At 43.2% G+C, this 16,593-nt stretch overlaps 1 protein-coding gene across 1 annotated transcript in view; it reads left to right on the top strand.

The window, feature by feature from the left end:
• The window catches only part of LOC110517093 (multiple PDZ domain protein), a 135,084-nt gene that overhangs the window by 22,291 nt on the left and 96,200 nt on the right, over window positions 1-16,593 (top strand). The window contains exons 5-6 of the mRNA XM_090209962.1: window positions 11,995-12,267; window positions 16,226-16,294. Of these exons, the coding sequence (XP_090066088.1) occupies window positions 11,995-12,267; window positions 16,226-16,294 (342 nt within the window). The remainder of the gene's footprint in view (window positions 1-11,994; window positions 12,268-16,225; window positions 16,295-16,593) is intronic.

Below are 16,593 nucleotides of genomic sequence, written 5' to 3'. Positions count from 1 at the left end.
ACCTGTTAGACAGACTGACTACAGTATACTACCTCTATATCTCCTACCTGTTAGACAGACTGACTACAGTATACTACCTCTATAACTCCTACCTGTTAGACAGACTGACTACTACCTCTATAACTCCTACCTGTTAGACAGACTGACTACAGTATACTACCTCTATAACTCCTACCTGTTAGACAGACTGACTACAGTATACTACCTCTATAACTCCTACCTGTTAGACAGACTGACTACTACATATATATCTCCTACCTGTTAGACAGACTGACTACTACCTCTATAACTTCTACCTGTTAGACAGACTGACTACTACCTATATAACTCCTACCTGTTAGACAGACTGACTACTACCTCTATAACTCCTACCTGTTAGACAGACTGACTACTACCTCTATAACTTCTACCTGTTAGACAGACTGACTACAGTATACTACCTCTATATCTCCTACCTGTTAGACAGACTGACTACTACCTCTATAACTCCTACCTGTTAGACAGACTGACTACTACCTCTATAACTTCTACCTGTTAGACAGACTGACTACAGTATACTACCTCTATAACTCCTACCTGTTAGACAGACTGACTACAGTATACTACCTCTATAACTCCTACCTGTTAGACAGACTGACTACAGTATACTACCTCTATAACTCCTACCTGTTAGACAGACTGACTACTACCTCTATAACTCCTACCTGTTAGACAGACTGACTACAGTATACTACCTATATAACTCCTACCTGTTAGACAGACTGACTACAGTATACTACCTATATAACTCCTACCTGTTAGACAGACTGACTACTACCTATATAACTCCTACCTGTTAGACAGTCTGACTACTACCTATATATCTCCTACCTGTTAGACAGACTGACTACTACCTCTATAACTCCTACCTGTTAGACAGACTGACTACTACCTCTATAACTCCTACCTGTTAGACAGACTGTCTACTACCTCTATAACTCCTACCTGTTAGACAGACTGACTACTACCTCTATAACTCCTACCTGTTAGACAGACTGACTACTACCTATATAACTCCTACCTGTTAGACAGACTGACTACTACCTCTATAACTCCTACCTGTTAGACAGACTGACTACAGTATACTACCTCTATAACTCCTACCTGTTAGACAGACTGACTACAGTATACTACCTATATAACTCCTACCTGTTAGACAGACTGACTACTACCTCTATAACTCCTACCTGTTAGACAGACTGACTACTACCTCTATAACTTCTACCTGTTAGACAGACTGACTACAGTATACTACCTCTATATCTCCTACCTGTTAGACAGACTGACTACAGTATACTACCTCTATAACTCCTACCTGTTAGACAGACTGACTACTACCTCTATAACTCCTACCTGTTAGACAGACTGACTACAGTATACTACCTCTATAACTCCTACCTGTTAGACAGACTGACTACAGTATACTACCTCTATAACTCCTACCTGTTAGACAGACTGACTACTACATATATATCTCCTACCTGTTAGACAGACTGACTACTACCTCTATAACTCCTACCTGTTAGACAGACTGACTACTACCTCTATAACTTCTACCTGTTAGACAGACTGACTACAGTATACTACCTCTATATCTCCTACCTGTTAGACAGACTGACTACTACCTCTATAACTCCTACCTGTTAGACAGACTGACTACTACCTCTATAACTTCTACCTGTTAGACAGACTGACTACAGTATACTACCTCTATAACTCCTACCTGTTAGACAGACTGACTACAGTATACTACCTCTATAACTCCTACCTGTTAGACAGACTGACTACAGTATACTACCTCTATAACTCCTACCTGTTAGACAGACTGACTACTACCTCTATAACTCCTACCTGTTAGACAGACTGACTACAGTATACTACCTATATAACTCCTACCTGTTAGACAGACTGACTACAGTATACTACCTATATAACTCCTACCTGTTAGACAGACTGACTACTACCTATATAACTCCTACCTGTTAGACAGTCTGACTACTACCTATATATCTCCTACCTGTTAGACAGACTGACTACTACCTCTATAACTCCTACCTGTTAGACAGACTGACTACTACCTCTATAACTCCTACCTGTTAGACAGACTGTCTACTACCTCTATAACTCCTACCTGTTAGACAGACTGACTACTACCTCTATAACTCCTACCTGTTAGACAGACTGACTACTACCTATATAACTCCTACCTGTTAGACAGACTGACTACTACCTCTATAACTCCTACCTGTTAGACAGACTGACTACAGTATACTACCTCTATAACTCCTACCTGTTAGACAGACTGACTACAGTATACTACCTATATAACTCCTACCTGTTAGACAGACTGACTACTACCTCTATAACTCCTACCTGTTAGACAGACTGACTACTACCTCTATAACTTCTACCTGTTAGACAGACTGACTACAGTATACTACCTCTATATCTCCTACCTGTTAGACAGACTGACTACAGTATACTACCTCTATAACTCCTACCTGTTAGACAGACTGACTACTACCTCTATAACTCCTACCTGTTAGACAGACTGACTACAGTATACTACCTCTATAACTCCTACCTGTTAGACAGACTGACTACAGTATACTACCTCTATAACTCCTACCTGTTAGACAGACTGACTACTACATATATATCTCCTACCTGTTAGACAGACTGACTACTACCTCTATATCTCCTACCTGTTAGACAGACTGACTACAGTATACTACCTATATAACTCCTACCTGTTAGACAGACTGACTACTACCTCTATAACTTCTACCTGTTAGACAGACTGACTACAGTATACTACCTCTATATCTCCTACCTGTTAGACAGACTGACTACTACCTCTATAACTCCTACCTGTTAGACAGACTGACTACTACCTCTATAACTTCTACCTGTTAGACATACTGACTACAGTATACTACCTCTATAACTCCTACCTGTTAGACAGACTGACTACAGTATACTACCTCTATAACTCCTACCTGTTAGACAGACTGACTACAGTATACTACCTCTATAACTCCTACCTGTTAGACAGACTGACTACTACCTCTATAACTCCTACCTGTTAGACAGACTGACTACAGTATACTACCTATATAACTCCTACCTGTTAGACAGACTGACTACAGTATACTACCTCTATAACTCCTACCTGTTAGACAGACTGACTACAGTATACTACCTCTATAACTTCTACCTGTTAGACAGACTGACTACTACCTATATAACTCCTACCTGTTAGACAGACTGACTACTACCTCTATAACTCCTACCTGTTAGACAGACTGACTACTACCTCTATAACTTCTACCTGTTAGACAGACTGACTACAGTATACTACCTCTATATCTCCTACCTGTTAGACAGACTGACTACTACCTCTATAACTCCTACCTGTTAGACAGACTGACTACTACCTCTATAACTTCTACCTGTTAGACATACTGACTACAGTATACTACCTCTATAACTCCTACCTGTTAGACAGACTGACTACAGTATACTACCTCTATAACTCCTACCTGTTAGACAGACTGACTACAGTATACTACCTCTATAACTCCTACCTGTTAGACAGACTGACTACTACCTCTATAACTCCTACCTGTTAGACAGACTGACTACAGTATACTACCTATATAACTCCTACCTGTTAGACAGACTGACTACAGTATACTACCTATATAACTCCTACCTGTTAGACAGACTGACTACTACCTATATAACTCCTACCTGTTAGACAGACTGACTACTACCTCTATATCTCCTACCTGTTAGACAGACTGACTACTACCTCTATATCTCCTACCTGTTAGACAGACTGACTACAGTATACTACCTATATAACTCCTACCTGTTAGACAGACTGACTACTACCTCTATAACTCCTACCTGTTAGACAGACTGACTACAGTATACTACCTCTATAACTCCTACCTGTTAGACAGACTGACTACAGTATACTACCTCTATAACTCCTACCTGTTAGACAGACTGACTACTACCTCTATAACTCGTACCTGTTAGACAGACTGACTACAGTATACTACCTATATAACTCCTACCTGTTAGACAGACTGACTACTACCTCTATAACTTCTACCTGTTAGACAGACTGACTACAGTATACTACCTCTATAACTCCTACCTGTTAGACAGACTGACTACAGTATACTACCTCTATAACTCCTACCTGTTAGACAGACTGACTACAGTATACTACCTCTATAACTCCTACCTGTTAGACAGACTGACTACTACCTCTATAACTCCTACCTGTTAGACAGACTGACTACAGTATACTACCTATATAACTCCTACCTGTTAGACAGACTGACTACAGTATACTACCTATATAACTCCTACCTGTTAGACAGACTGACTACTACCTATATAACTCCTACCTGTTAGACAGACTGACTACTACCTCTATATCTCCTACCTGTTAGACAGACTGACTACTACCTCTATATCTCCTACCTGTTAGACAGACTGACTACAGTATACTACCTATATAACTCCTACCTGTTAGACAGACTGACTACTACCTCTATAACTCCTACCTGTTAGACAGACTGACTACAGTATACTACCTCTATAACTCCTACCTGTTAGACAGACTGACTACAGTATACTTCCTCTATAACTCCTACCTGTTAGACAGACTGACTACTACCTCTATAACTCCTACCTGTTAGACAGACTGACTACAGTATACTACCTATATAACTCCTACCTGTTAGACAGACTGACTACAGTATACTACCTATATAACTCCTACCTGTTAGACAGACTGACTACTACCTATATAACTCCTACCTGTTAGACAGACTGACTACTACCTATATATCTCCTACCTGTTAGACAGACTGACTACTACCTCTATAACTCCTACCTGTTAGACAGACTGACTACTACCTCTATAACTCCTACCTGTTAGACAGACTGTCTACTACCTCTATAACTCCTACCTGTTAGACAGACTGACTACTACCTCTATAACTCCTACCTGTTAGACAGACTGACTACTACCTATATAACTCCTACCTGTTAGACAGACTGACTACTACCTCTATAACTCCTACCTGTTAGACAGACTGACTACAGTATACTACCTCTATAACTCCTACCTGTTAGACAGACTGACTACAGTATACTACCTATATAACTCCTACCTGTTAGACAGACTGACTACTACCTCTATAACTCCTACCTGTTAGACAGACTGACTACTACCTCTATAACTTCTACCTGTTAGACAGACTGACTACAGTATACTACCTCTATAACTCCTACCTGTTAGACAGACTGACTACAGTATACTACCTCTATAACTCCTACCTGTTAGACAGACTGACTACTACCTCTATAACTCCTACCTGTTAGACAGACTGACTACAGTATACTACCTCTATAACTCCTACCTGTTAGACAGACTGACTACAGTATACTACCTCTATAACTCCTACCTGTTAGACAGACTGACTACTACATATATATCTCCTACCTGTTAGACAGACTGACTACTACCTCTATAACTTCTACCTGTTAGACAGACTGACTACTACCTATATAACTCCTACCTGTTAGACAGACTGACTACTACCTCTATAACTCCTACCTGTTAGACAGACTGACTACTACCTCTATAACTTCTACCTGTTAGACAGACTGACTACAGTATACTACCTCTATATCTCCTACCTGTTAGACAGACTGACTACTACCTCTATAACTCCTACCTGTTAGACAGACTGACTACTACCTCTATAACTTCTACCTGTTAGACAGACTGACTACAGTATACTACCTCTATAACTCCTACCTGTTAGACAGACTGACTACAGTATACTACCTCTATAACTCCTACCTGTTAGACAGACTGACTACAGTATACTACCTCTATAACTCCTACCTGTTAGACAGACTGACTACTACCTCTATAACTCCTACCTGTTAGACAGACTGACTACTACCTATATAACTCCTACCTGTTAGACAGACTGACTACTACCTCTATAACTCCTACCTGTTAGACAGACTGACTACAGTATACTACCTCTATAACTCCTACCTGTTAGACAGACTGACTACAGTATACTACCTATATAACTCCTACCTGTTAGACAGACTGACTACTACCTCTATAACTCCTACCTGTTAGACAGACTGACTACTACCTCTATAACTTCTACCTGTTAGACAGACTGACTACAGTATACTACCTCTATATCTCCTACCTGTTAGACAGACTGACTACAGTATACTACCTCTATAACTCCTACCTGTTAGACAGACTGACTACTACCTCTATAACTCCTACCTGTTAGACAGACTGACTACAGTATACTACCTCTATAACTCCTACCTGTTAGACAGACTGACTACAGTATACTACCTCTATAACTCCTACCTGTTAGACAGACTGACTACTACCTCTATAACTCCTACCTGTTAGACAGACTGACTACAGTATACTACCTATATAACTCCTACCTGTTAGACAGACTGACTACTACCTCTATAACTTCTACCTGTTAGACAGACTGACTACAGTATACTACCTCTATAACTCCTACCTGTTAGACAGACTGACTACAGTATACTACCTCTATAACTCCTACCTGTTAGACAGACTGACTACAGTATACTACCTCTATAACTCCTACCTGTTAGACAGACTGACTACTACCTCTATAACTCCTACCTGTTAGACAGACTGACTACAGTATACTACCTATATAACTCCTACCTGTTAGACAGACTGACTACAGTATACTACCTATATAACTCCTACCTGTTAGACAGACTGACTACTACCTATATAACTCCTACCTGTTAGACAGACTGACTACTACCTCTATATCTCCTACCTGTTAGACAGACTGACTACTACCTCTATATCTCCTACCTGTTAGACAGACTGACTACAGTATACTACCTATATAACTCCTACCTGTTAGACAGACTGACTACTACCTCTATAACTCCTACCTGTTAGACAGACTGACTACAGTATACTACCTCTATAACTCCTACCTGTTAGACAGACTGACTACAGTATACTACCTCTATAACTCCTACCTGTTAGACAGACTGACTACTACCTCTATAACTCCTACCTGTTAGACAGACTGACTACAGTATACTACCTATATAACTCCTACCTGTTAGACAGACTGACTACAGTATACTACCTATATAACTCCTACCTGTTAGACAGACTGACTACTACCTATATAACTCCTACCTGTTAGACAGACTGACTACTACCTATATATCTCCTACCTGTTAGACAGACTGACTACTACCTCTATAACTCCTACCTGTTAGACAGACTGACTACTACCTCTATAACTCCTACCTGTTAGACAGACTGTCTACTACCTCTATAACTCCTACCTGTTAGACAGACTGACTACTACCTCTATAACTCCTACCTGTTAGACAGACTGACTACTACCTATATAACTCCTACCTGTTAGACAGACTGACTACTACCTCTATAACTCCTACCTGTTAGACAGACTGACTACAGTATACTACCTCTATAACTCCTACCTGTTAGACAGACTGACTACAGTATACTACCTATATAACTCCTACCTGTTAGACAGACTGACTACTACCTCTATAACTCCTACCTGTTAGACAGACTGACTACTACCTCTATAACTTCTACCTGTTAGACAGACTGACTACAGTATACTACCTCTATATCTCCTACCTGTTAGACAGACTGACTACAGTATACTACCTCTATAACTCCTACCTGTTAGACAGACTGACTACTACCTCTATAACTCCTACCTGTTAGACAGACTGACTACAGTATACTACCTCTATAACTCCTACCTGTTAGACAGACTGACTACAGTATACTACCTCTATAACTCCTACCTGTTAGACAGACTGACTACTACATATATATCTCCTACCTGTTAGACAGACTGACTACTACCTCTATAACTTCTACCTGTTAGACAGACTGACTACTACCTATATAACTCCTACCTGTTAGACAGACTGACTACTACCTCTATAACTCCTACCTGTTAGACAGACTGACTACTACCTCTATAACTTCTACCTGTTAGACAGACTGACTACAGTATACTACCTCTATATCTCCTACCTGTTAGACAGACTGACTACTACCTCTATAACTCCTACCTGTTAGACAGACTGACTACTACCTCTATAACTTCTACCTGTTAGACAGACTGACTACAGTATACTACCTCTATAACTCCTACCTGTTAGACAGACTGACTACAGTATACTACCTCTATAACTCCTACCTGTTAGACAGACTGACTACAGTATACTACCTCTATAACTCCTACCTGTTAGACAGACTGACTACTACCTCTATAACTCCTACCTGTTAGACAGACTGACTACTACCTATATAACTCCTACCTGTTAGACAGACTGACTACTACCTCTATAACTCCTACCTGTTAGACAGACTGACTACAGTATACTACCTCTATAACTCCTACCTGTTAGACAGACTGACTACAGTATACTACCTATATAACTCCTACCTGTTAGACAGACTGACTACTACCTCTATAACTCCTACCTGTTAGACAGACTGACTACTACCTCTATAACTTCTACCTGTTAGACAGACTGACTACAGTATACTACCTCTATATCTCCTACCTGTTAGACAGACTGACTACAGTATACTACCTCTATAACTCCTACCTGTTAGACAGACTGACTACTACCTCTATAACTCCTACCTGTTAGACAGACTGACTACAGTATACTACCTCTATAACTCCTACCTGTTAGACAGACTGACTACAGTATACTACCTATATAACTCCTACCTGTTAGACAGACTGACTACTACCTCTATAACTCCTACCTGTTAGACAGACTGACTACTACCTCTATATCTCCTACCTGTTAGACAGACTGACTACAGTATACTACCTCTATAACTCCTACCTGTTAGACAGACTGACTACTACCTCTATAACTCCTACCTGTTAGACAGACTGACTACAGTATACTACCTATATAACTCCTACCTGTTAGACAGACTGACTACTACCTCTATAACTTCTACCTGTTAGACAGACTGACTACAGTATACTACCTCTATAACTCCTACCTGTTAGACAGACTGACTACAGTATACTACCTCTATAACTCCTACCTGTTAGACAGACTGACTACAGTATACTACCTCTATAACTCCTACCTGTTAGACAGACTGACTACTACCTCTATAACTCCTACCTGTTAGACAGACTGACTACAGTATACTACCTATATAACTCCTACCTGTTAGACAGACTGACTACAGTATACTACCTATATAACTCCTACCTGTTAGACAGACTGACTACTACCTATATAACTCCTACCTGTTAGACAGACTGACTACTACCTCTATATCTCCTACCTGTTAGACAGACTGACTACTACCTCTATATCTCCTACCTGTTAGACAGACTGACTACAGTATACTACCTATATAACTCCTACCTGTTAGACAGACTGACTACTACCTCTATAACTCCTACCTGTTAGACAGACTGACTACAGTATACTACCTCTATAACTCCTACCTGTTAGACAGACTGACTACAGTATACTACCTCTATAACTCCTACCTGTTAGACAGACTGACTACTACCTCTATAACTCCTACCTGTTAGACAGACTGACTACAGTATACTACCTATATAACTCCTACCTGTTAGACAGACTGACTACAGTATACTACCTATATAACTCCTACCTGTTAGACAGACTGACTACTACCTATATAACTCCTACCTGTTAGACAGACTGACTACTACCTATATATCTCCTACCTGTTAGACAGACTGACTACTACCTCTATAACTCCTACCTGTTAGACAGACTGACTACTACCTCTATAACTCCTACCTGTTAGACAGACTGTCTACTACCTCTATAACTCCTACCTGTTAGACAGACTGACTACTACCTCTATAACTCCTACCTGTTAGACAGACTGACTACTACCTATATAACTCCTACCTGTTAGACAGACTGACTACTACCTCTATAACTCCTACCTGTTAGACAGACTGACTACAGTATACTACCTCTATAACTCCTACCTGTTAGACAGACTGACTACAGTATACTACCTATATAACTCCTACCTGTTAGACAGACTGACTACTACCTCTGTAACTCCTACCTGTTAGACAGACTGACTACTACCTCTATAACTTCTACCTGTTAGACAGACTGACTACAGTATACTACCTCTATATCTCCTACCTGTTAGACAGACTGACTACAGTATACTACCTCTATAACTCCTACCTGTTAGACAGACTGACTACTACCTCTATAACTCCTACCTGTTAGACAGACTGACTACAGTATACTACCTCTATAACTCCTACCTGTTAGACAGACTGACTACAGTATACTACCTCTATAACTCCTACCTGTTAGACAGACTGACTACTACATATATATCTCCTACCTGTTAGACAGACTGACTACAGTATACTACCTCTATAACTTCTACCTGTTAGACAGACTGACTACTACCTATATAACTCCTACCTGTTAGACAGACTGACTACTACCTCTATAACTCCTACCTGTTAGACAGACTGACTACTACCTCTATAACTTCTACCTGTTAGACAGACTGACTACAGTATACTACCTCTATATCTCCTACCTGTTAGACAGACTGACTACTACCTCTATAACTCCTACCTGTTAGACAGACTGACTACTACCTCTATAACTTCTACCTGTTAGACAGACTGACTACAGTATACTACCTCTATAACTCCTACCTGTTAGACAGACTGACTACAGTATACTACCTCTATAACTCCTACCTGTTAGACAGACTGACTACAGTATACTACCTCTATAACTCCTACCTGTTAGACAGACTGACTACTACCTCTATAACTCCTACCTGTTAGACAGACTGACTACTACCTATATAACTCCTACCTGTTAGACAGACTGACTACTACCTCTATAACTCCTACCTGTTAGACAGACTGACTACAGTATACTACCTCTATAACTCCTACCTGTTAGACAGACTGACTACAGTATACTACCTATATAACTCCTACCTGTTAGACAGACTGACTACTACCTCTATAACTCCTACCTGTTAGACAGACTGACTACTACCTCTATAACTTCTACCTGTTAGACAGACTGACTACAGTATACTACCTCTATATCTCCTACCTGTTAGACAGACTGACTACAGTATACTACCTCTATAACTCCTACCTGTTAGACAGACTGACTACTACCTCTATAACTCCTACCTGTTAGACAGACTGACTACAGTATACTACCTCTATAACTCCTACCTGTTAGACAGACTGACTACAGTATACTACCTATATAACTCCTACCTGTTAGACAGACGGACTACTACCTCTATAACTCCTACCTGTTAGACAGACTGACTACTACCTCTATATCTCCTACCTGTTAGACAGACTGACTACAGTATACTACCTATATAACTCCTACCTGTTAGGACAGACTGACTACTACCTCTATAACTCCTACCTGTTAGACAGACTGACTACTACCTCTATAACTTCTACCTGTTAGACAGACTGACTACTACCTATATAACTCCTACCTGTTAGGACAGACTGACTACTACCTCTATAACTCCTACCTGTTAGACAGACTGACTACTACCTCTATATCTCCTCTGCTCTCGTCTCTGTAAAACACGGAACTGTATTAGATTAGCTGTTTAGAAAGGATGGACCAAAGACATGGATTGGACTTCAGTTTACACAACATCACGATCACAGTTGGACGGATGGATATTCTGTGGTCGACATTGACACACCTGTCAGCAAAACAGAGATATTTAAATTGCCCCCCCCCCCCCCCCCCCCCTCCTCCTCCTTCTCCTCTCTCTCCCAGGAGAAGAAGTCAGTACCGAAGTCTGTTTCCCTCAACACGGGTCTCTCCACGGCCATGTCTCTGGGCCTGAGGACCATCTCCCATAGCGACTCCTATACCTGGGCCCAGAACAACAGCAGCAGCAGTAGTGGAGGTGGTGGAGGAGGAGGAGGAGGAGGTAGCCCCCCTGCTAAACACTCCCTGCCTCGGCAGAACTACGGAGGCAGTCTCAGTGCTCTCAACACAAACACAGATAGCAACGCCGTGACCAATAAAATACAGTGTATGACTCAGGTAAGGGTGTGGGTTATATCGTATCCTATTCTGGTCTAGTGCTGATCTAGGATCAGTTTGTTGCTTTTTAGTTCATAATGAATAAGATACCTGTACTCTCGCACACTGACTCGGTACTGGTGCCCCCTGTATTTAACCTCCACACTGACTCGGTACTGGTGCCCCCTGTATATAACCTCCACACTGACTCGGTACTGGTACCCCCTGTATATAACCTCCACACTGACTGGGCACTGGTGCCCCCTGTATATAACCTCCACACTGACTCGGTTCTGGTACCCCCTGTATATAACCTCCACACTGACTCTGTACTGGGGCCCCCTGTATATAACCTCCACACTGACTCGGTACTGATACCCCCTGTATATAACCTCCACACTGACTGGGCACTGGTGACCCCTGTATATAACCTCCACACTGACTCGGTACAGGTACCCCCTGTATATAACCTCCACACTGACTCGGTACTGGTACCCCCTGTATATAACCTCCACACTGACTCTGTACTGATACCCCCTGTATATAACCTCCACACTGACTCTGTACTGATACCCCCTGTATATAACCTCCACACTGACTGGGCACTGGTGACCCCTGTATATAACCTCCACACTGACTCGGTAATGGCACCCCCTGTATATAACCTCCACACTGACCCGGTACTGGTACCCCCTGTATATAACCTCCACACTGACTCTGTACTGATACCCCCTGTATATAACCTCCACACTGACTCTGTACTGATACCCCCTGTATATAACCTCCACACTGACTCTGTACTGATACCCCCTGTATATAACCTCCACACTGACTCGGTACTGGTGCCCCCTGTATATAACCTCCACACTGACTCTGTACTGATACCCCCTGTATATAGCCTCCACACTGACTCGGTACTGGGGCCCCCTGTATATAGTCTCCACACTGACTCGGTACTGGGGCCCCCTGTATATAGCCTCCACACTGACTCGGTACTGGGGCCCCCTGTATATAGCCTCCACACTGACTCGGTACTGGGGCCCCCTGTATAAAGCCTCCACACTGACTCTGTACTGGTGCCCCCTGTATATAACCTCCACACTGACTCTGTACTGGGGCCCCCTGTATATAGCCTCCACACTGACTCAGTACTGGTAGCCCCTGTATATAACCTCCACACTGACTCGGTACTGGTACCCCCTGTATATAACCTCCACACTGACTCTGTACTGGTGCCCCCTGTATATAACCTCCACACTGACTCGGTACTGGTACCCCCTGTATATAACCTCCACACTGACTCTGTACTGGTACCCCCTGTATATAACCTCCACACTGACTCGGTACTGGGGCCCCCTGTATATAGTCTCCACACTGACTCTGTACTGGTACCCCCTGTATATAACCTCCACACTGACTCTGTACTGATACCCCCTGTATATAGCCTCCACACTGACTATGTACCGATACCCCCTGTATATAACCTCCACACTGACTCGGTACTGGTACCCCCTGTATATAACCTCCACACTGACTCTGTACTGGTACCCCCTGTATATAGCCTCCACACTGACTATGTACCGGTACCCCCTGTATATAGCCTCCACACTGACTCGGTACTGGTACCCCCTGTATATAACCTCCACACTGACTCTGTACTGATACCCCCTGTATATAACCTCCACACTGACTCTGTACTGATACCCCCTGTATATAACCTCCACACTGACTCGGTACTGTTGCCCCCTGTATATAACCTCCACACTGACTCTGTACTGATACCCCCTGTATATAGCCTCCACACTGACTCGGTACTGGGGCCCCCTGTATATAGTCTCCACACTGACTCGGTACTGGGGCCCCCTGTATATAGCCTCCACACTGACTCGGTACTGGGGCCCCCTGTATATAGCCTCCACACTGACTCGGTACTGGGGCCCCCTGTATAAAGCCTCCACACTGACTCTGTACTGGTGCCCCCTGTATATAACCTCCACACTGACTCTGTACTGGGGCCCCCTGTATATAACCTCCACACTGACTCGGTACTGGGGCCCCCTGTATATAGCCTCCACACTGACTCGGTACTGGTAGCCCCTGTATATAACCTCCACACTGACTCGGTACTGGGGCCCCCTGTATATAGCCTCCACACTGACTCGGTACTGGTACCCCCTGTATATAACCTCCACACTGACTCTGTACTGATACCCCCTGTATATAGCCTCCACACTGACTATGTACCGATACCCCCTGTATATAACCTCCACACTGACTCGGTACTGGTACCCCCTGTATATAACCTCCACACTGACTCTGTACTGGTACCCCCTGTATATAGCCTCCACACTGACTATGTACCGGTACCCCCTGTATATAACCTCCACACTGACTATGTACCGGTACCCCCTGTATATAACCTCCACACTGACTCGGTACTGGGGCCCCCTGTATATAGCCTCCACACTGACTATGTACCGGTACCCCCTGTATATAACCTCCACACTGACTCGGTACTGGTACCCCCTGTATATAACCTCCACACTGACTCGGTACTGGTACCCCCTCTATATAGCCTCCACACTGACTATGTACCGGTACCCCCTGTATATAACCTCCACACTGACTCGGTACCGGTACCCCCTGTATATAGCCTCCACACTGACTATGTACCGGTACCCCCTGTATATAACCTCCACACTGACTCGGTACTGGTGCCCCCTGTATATAACCTCCACACTGACTCGGTACTGGTGCCCCCTGTATATAACCTCCACACTGACTCGGTACTGGTGCCCCCTGTATATAGCCTCCACACTGACTCGGTACTGGTGCCCCCTGTATTTAACCTCCACACTGACTCGATACTGGTGCCCCCTGTATATAGCCTCCACACTGACTATGTACCGGTACCCCCTGTATATAACCTCCACACTGACTCGGTACTGGTGACCCCTGTATATAACCTCCACACTGACTGGGTACTGGTGCCCCCTGTATATAACCTCCACACTGACTGGGTACTGGTGCCCCCTGTATATAACCTCCACACTGACTCGGTACTGGTACCCCCTGTATATAACCTCCACACTGACTCGGTACTGGTGCCCCCTGTATATAGCCTCCACACTGACTGGGTACTTGTACCCCCTGTATATAACCTCCACACTGACTCGGTACTGGTACCCCCTGTATATAACCTCCACACTGACTCGGTACCAGTATCCCCTGTATATAACCTCCACACTGACTCGGTACTGGTACCCCCTGTATATAACCTCCACCCTGACTCAGTACTGGTACCCCCTGTATATAACCTCCACACTGACTCTGTACTGGTGCCCCCTGTATATAACCTCCACACTGACTCGGTACCAGTATCCCCTGTATATAACCTCCACACTGACTCGGTACTGGTGCCCCCTGTATATAACCTCCACACTGACTCTGTACTGGGGCCCCCTGTATATAACCTCCACACTGACTCTGTACTGGGGCCCCCTGTATATAACCTCCACACTGACTCGGTACTGGTACCCCCTGTATATAACCTCCACACTGACTCGGTACTGGTACCCCCTGTATATAGCCTAAGTAAAGCATTTCACGGTAAGGTTCTACACTTGTTGTATTTGGTGCATGTGACAAATACAGTTTGATTTGATTTTAAGGACAGATCGTAGATCAGCGATTATACTCTGAGATGCTTTGTGGATACGGGCAAAGAGGTACCTTTTCACCTCACATTTTTTGTCCAATCCCGCCACTGTGACACCAGGGTGCGTTTTCATGAAGAGTGTCAGTACGAGTGCTGATCTAGGATCAGCCCCCCCCCCCCCCCCCCCCCCCCCGTTCATGTCGTCTGATTCATCAGGATCTGAAAGGGATAATTGATCCGAGATCAGTTGACATTACTGTTCTCCTCTCCTGTTGTTTCAGCAGGTCTAATTAGCTGACATTAGTGTCCTTCTTTTCCCAGTTATGTACGCCTCCACGAATCTCCAGGACCTTATCGATGGGAAGAAACCTGTCGTATATCGCCAACGAGGTGAGTTCCCATGTCTAACATACTTTACAACAAGGTGCGTTCCCATGTCTAACATACTTTACAACGAGGTGCGTTCCCATGTCTAACATACTTTACAACGAGGTGAGTTCCCATGTTTAACATACTTTACAACGAGGTGAGTTCCCGTGTCTTACATACTTTACAACGAGGTGAGTTCCCTTGACTTACATACTTTACAACAAGGTGAGTTCCCGTGTCTAATATACTTTACAACGAGGTGAGTTCCCCTTGTCTAACATACTTTACAACGAGGTGAGTTCCCGTGTCTTACAGTAAAT

This window comes from Oncorhynchus mykiss, chromosome 19 (assembly GCF_057628025.1).
Source record: "Oncorhynchus mykiss isolate SJ-2025 chromosome 19, ASM5762802v1, whole genome shotgun sequence".
Classification (NCBI taxonomy): Eukaryota; Metazoa; Chordata; class Actinopteri; order Salmoniformes; family Salmonidae; genus Oncorhynchus; species Oncorhynchus mykiss.
The sequence above is the reverse complement of the archived record's forward strand: the minus strand, read 5'-3'. Positions and strand labels throughout refer to the sequence as shown.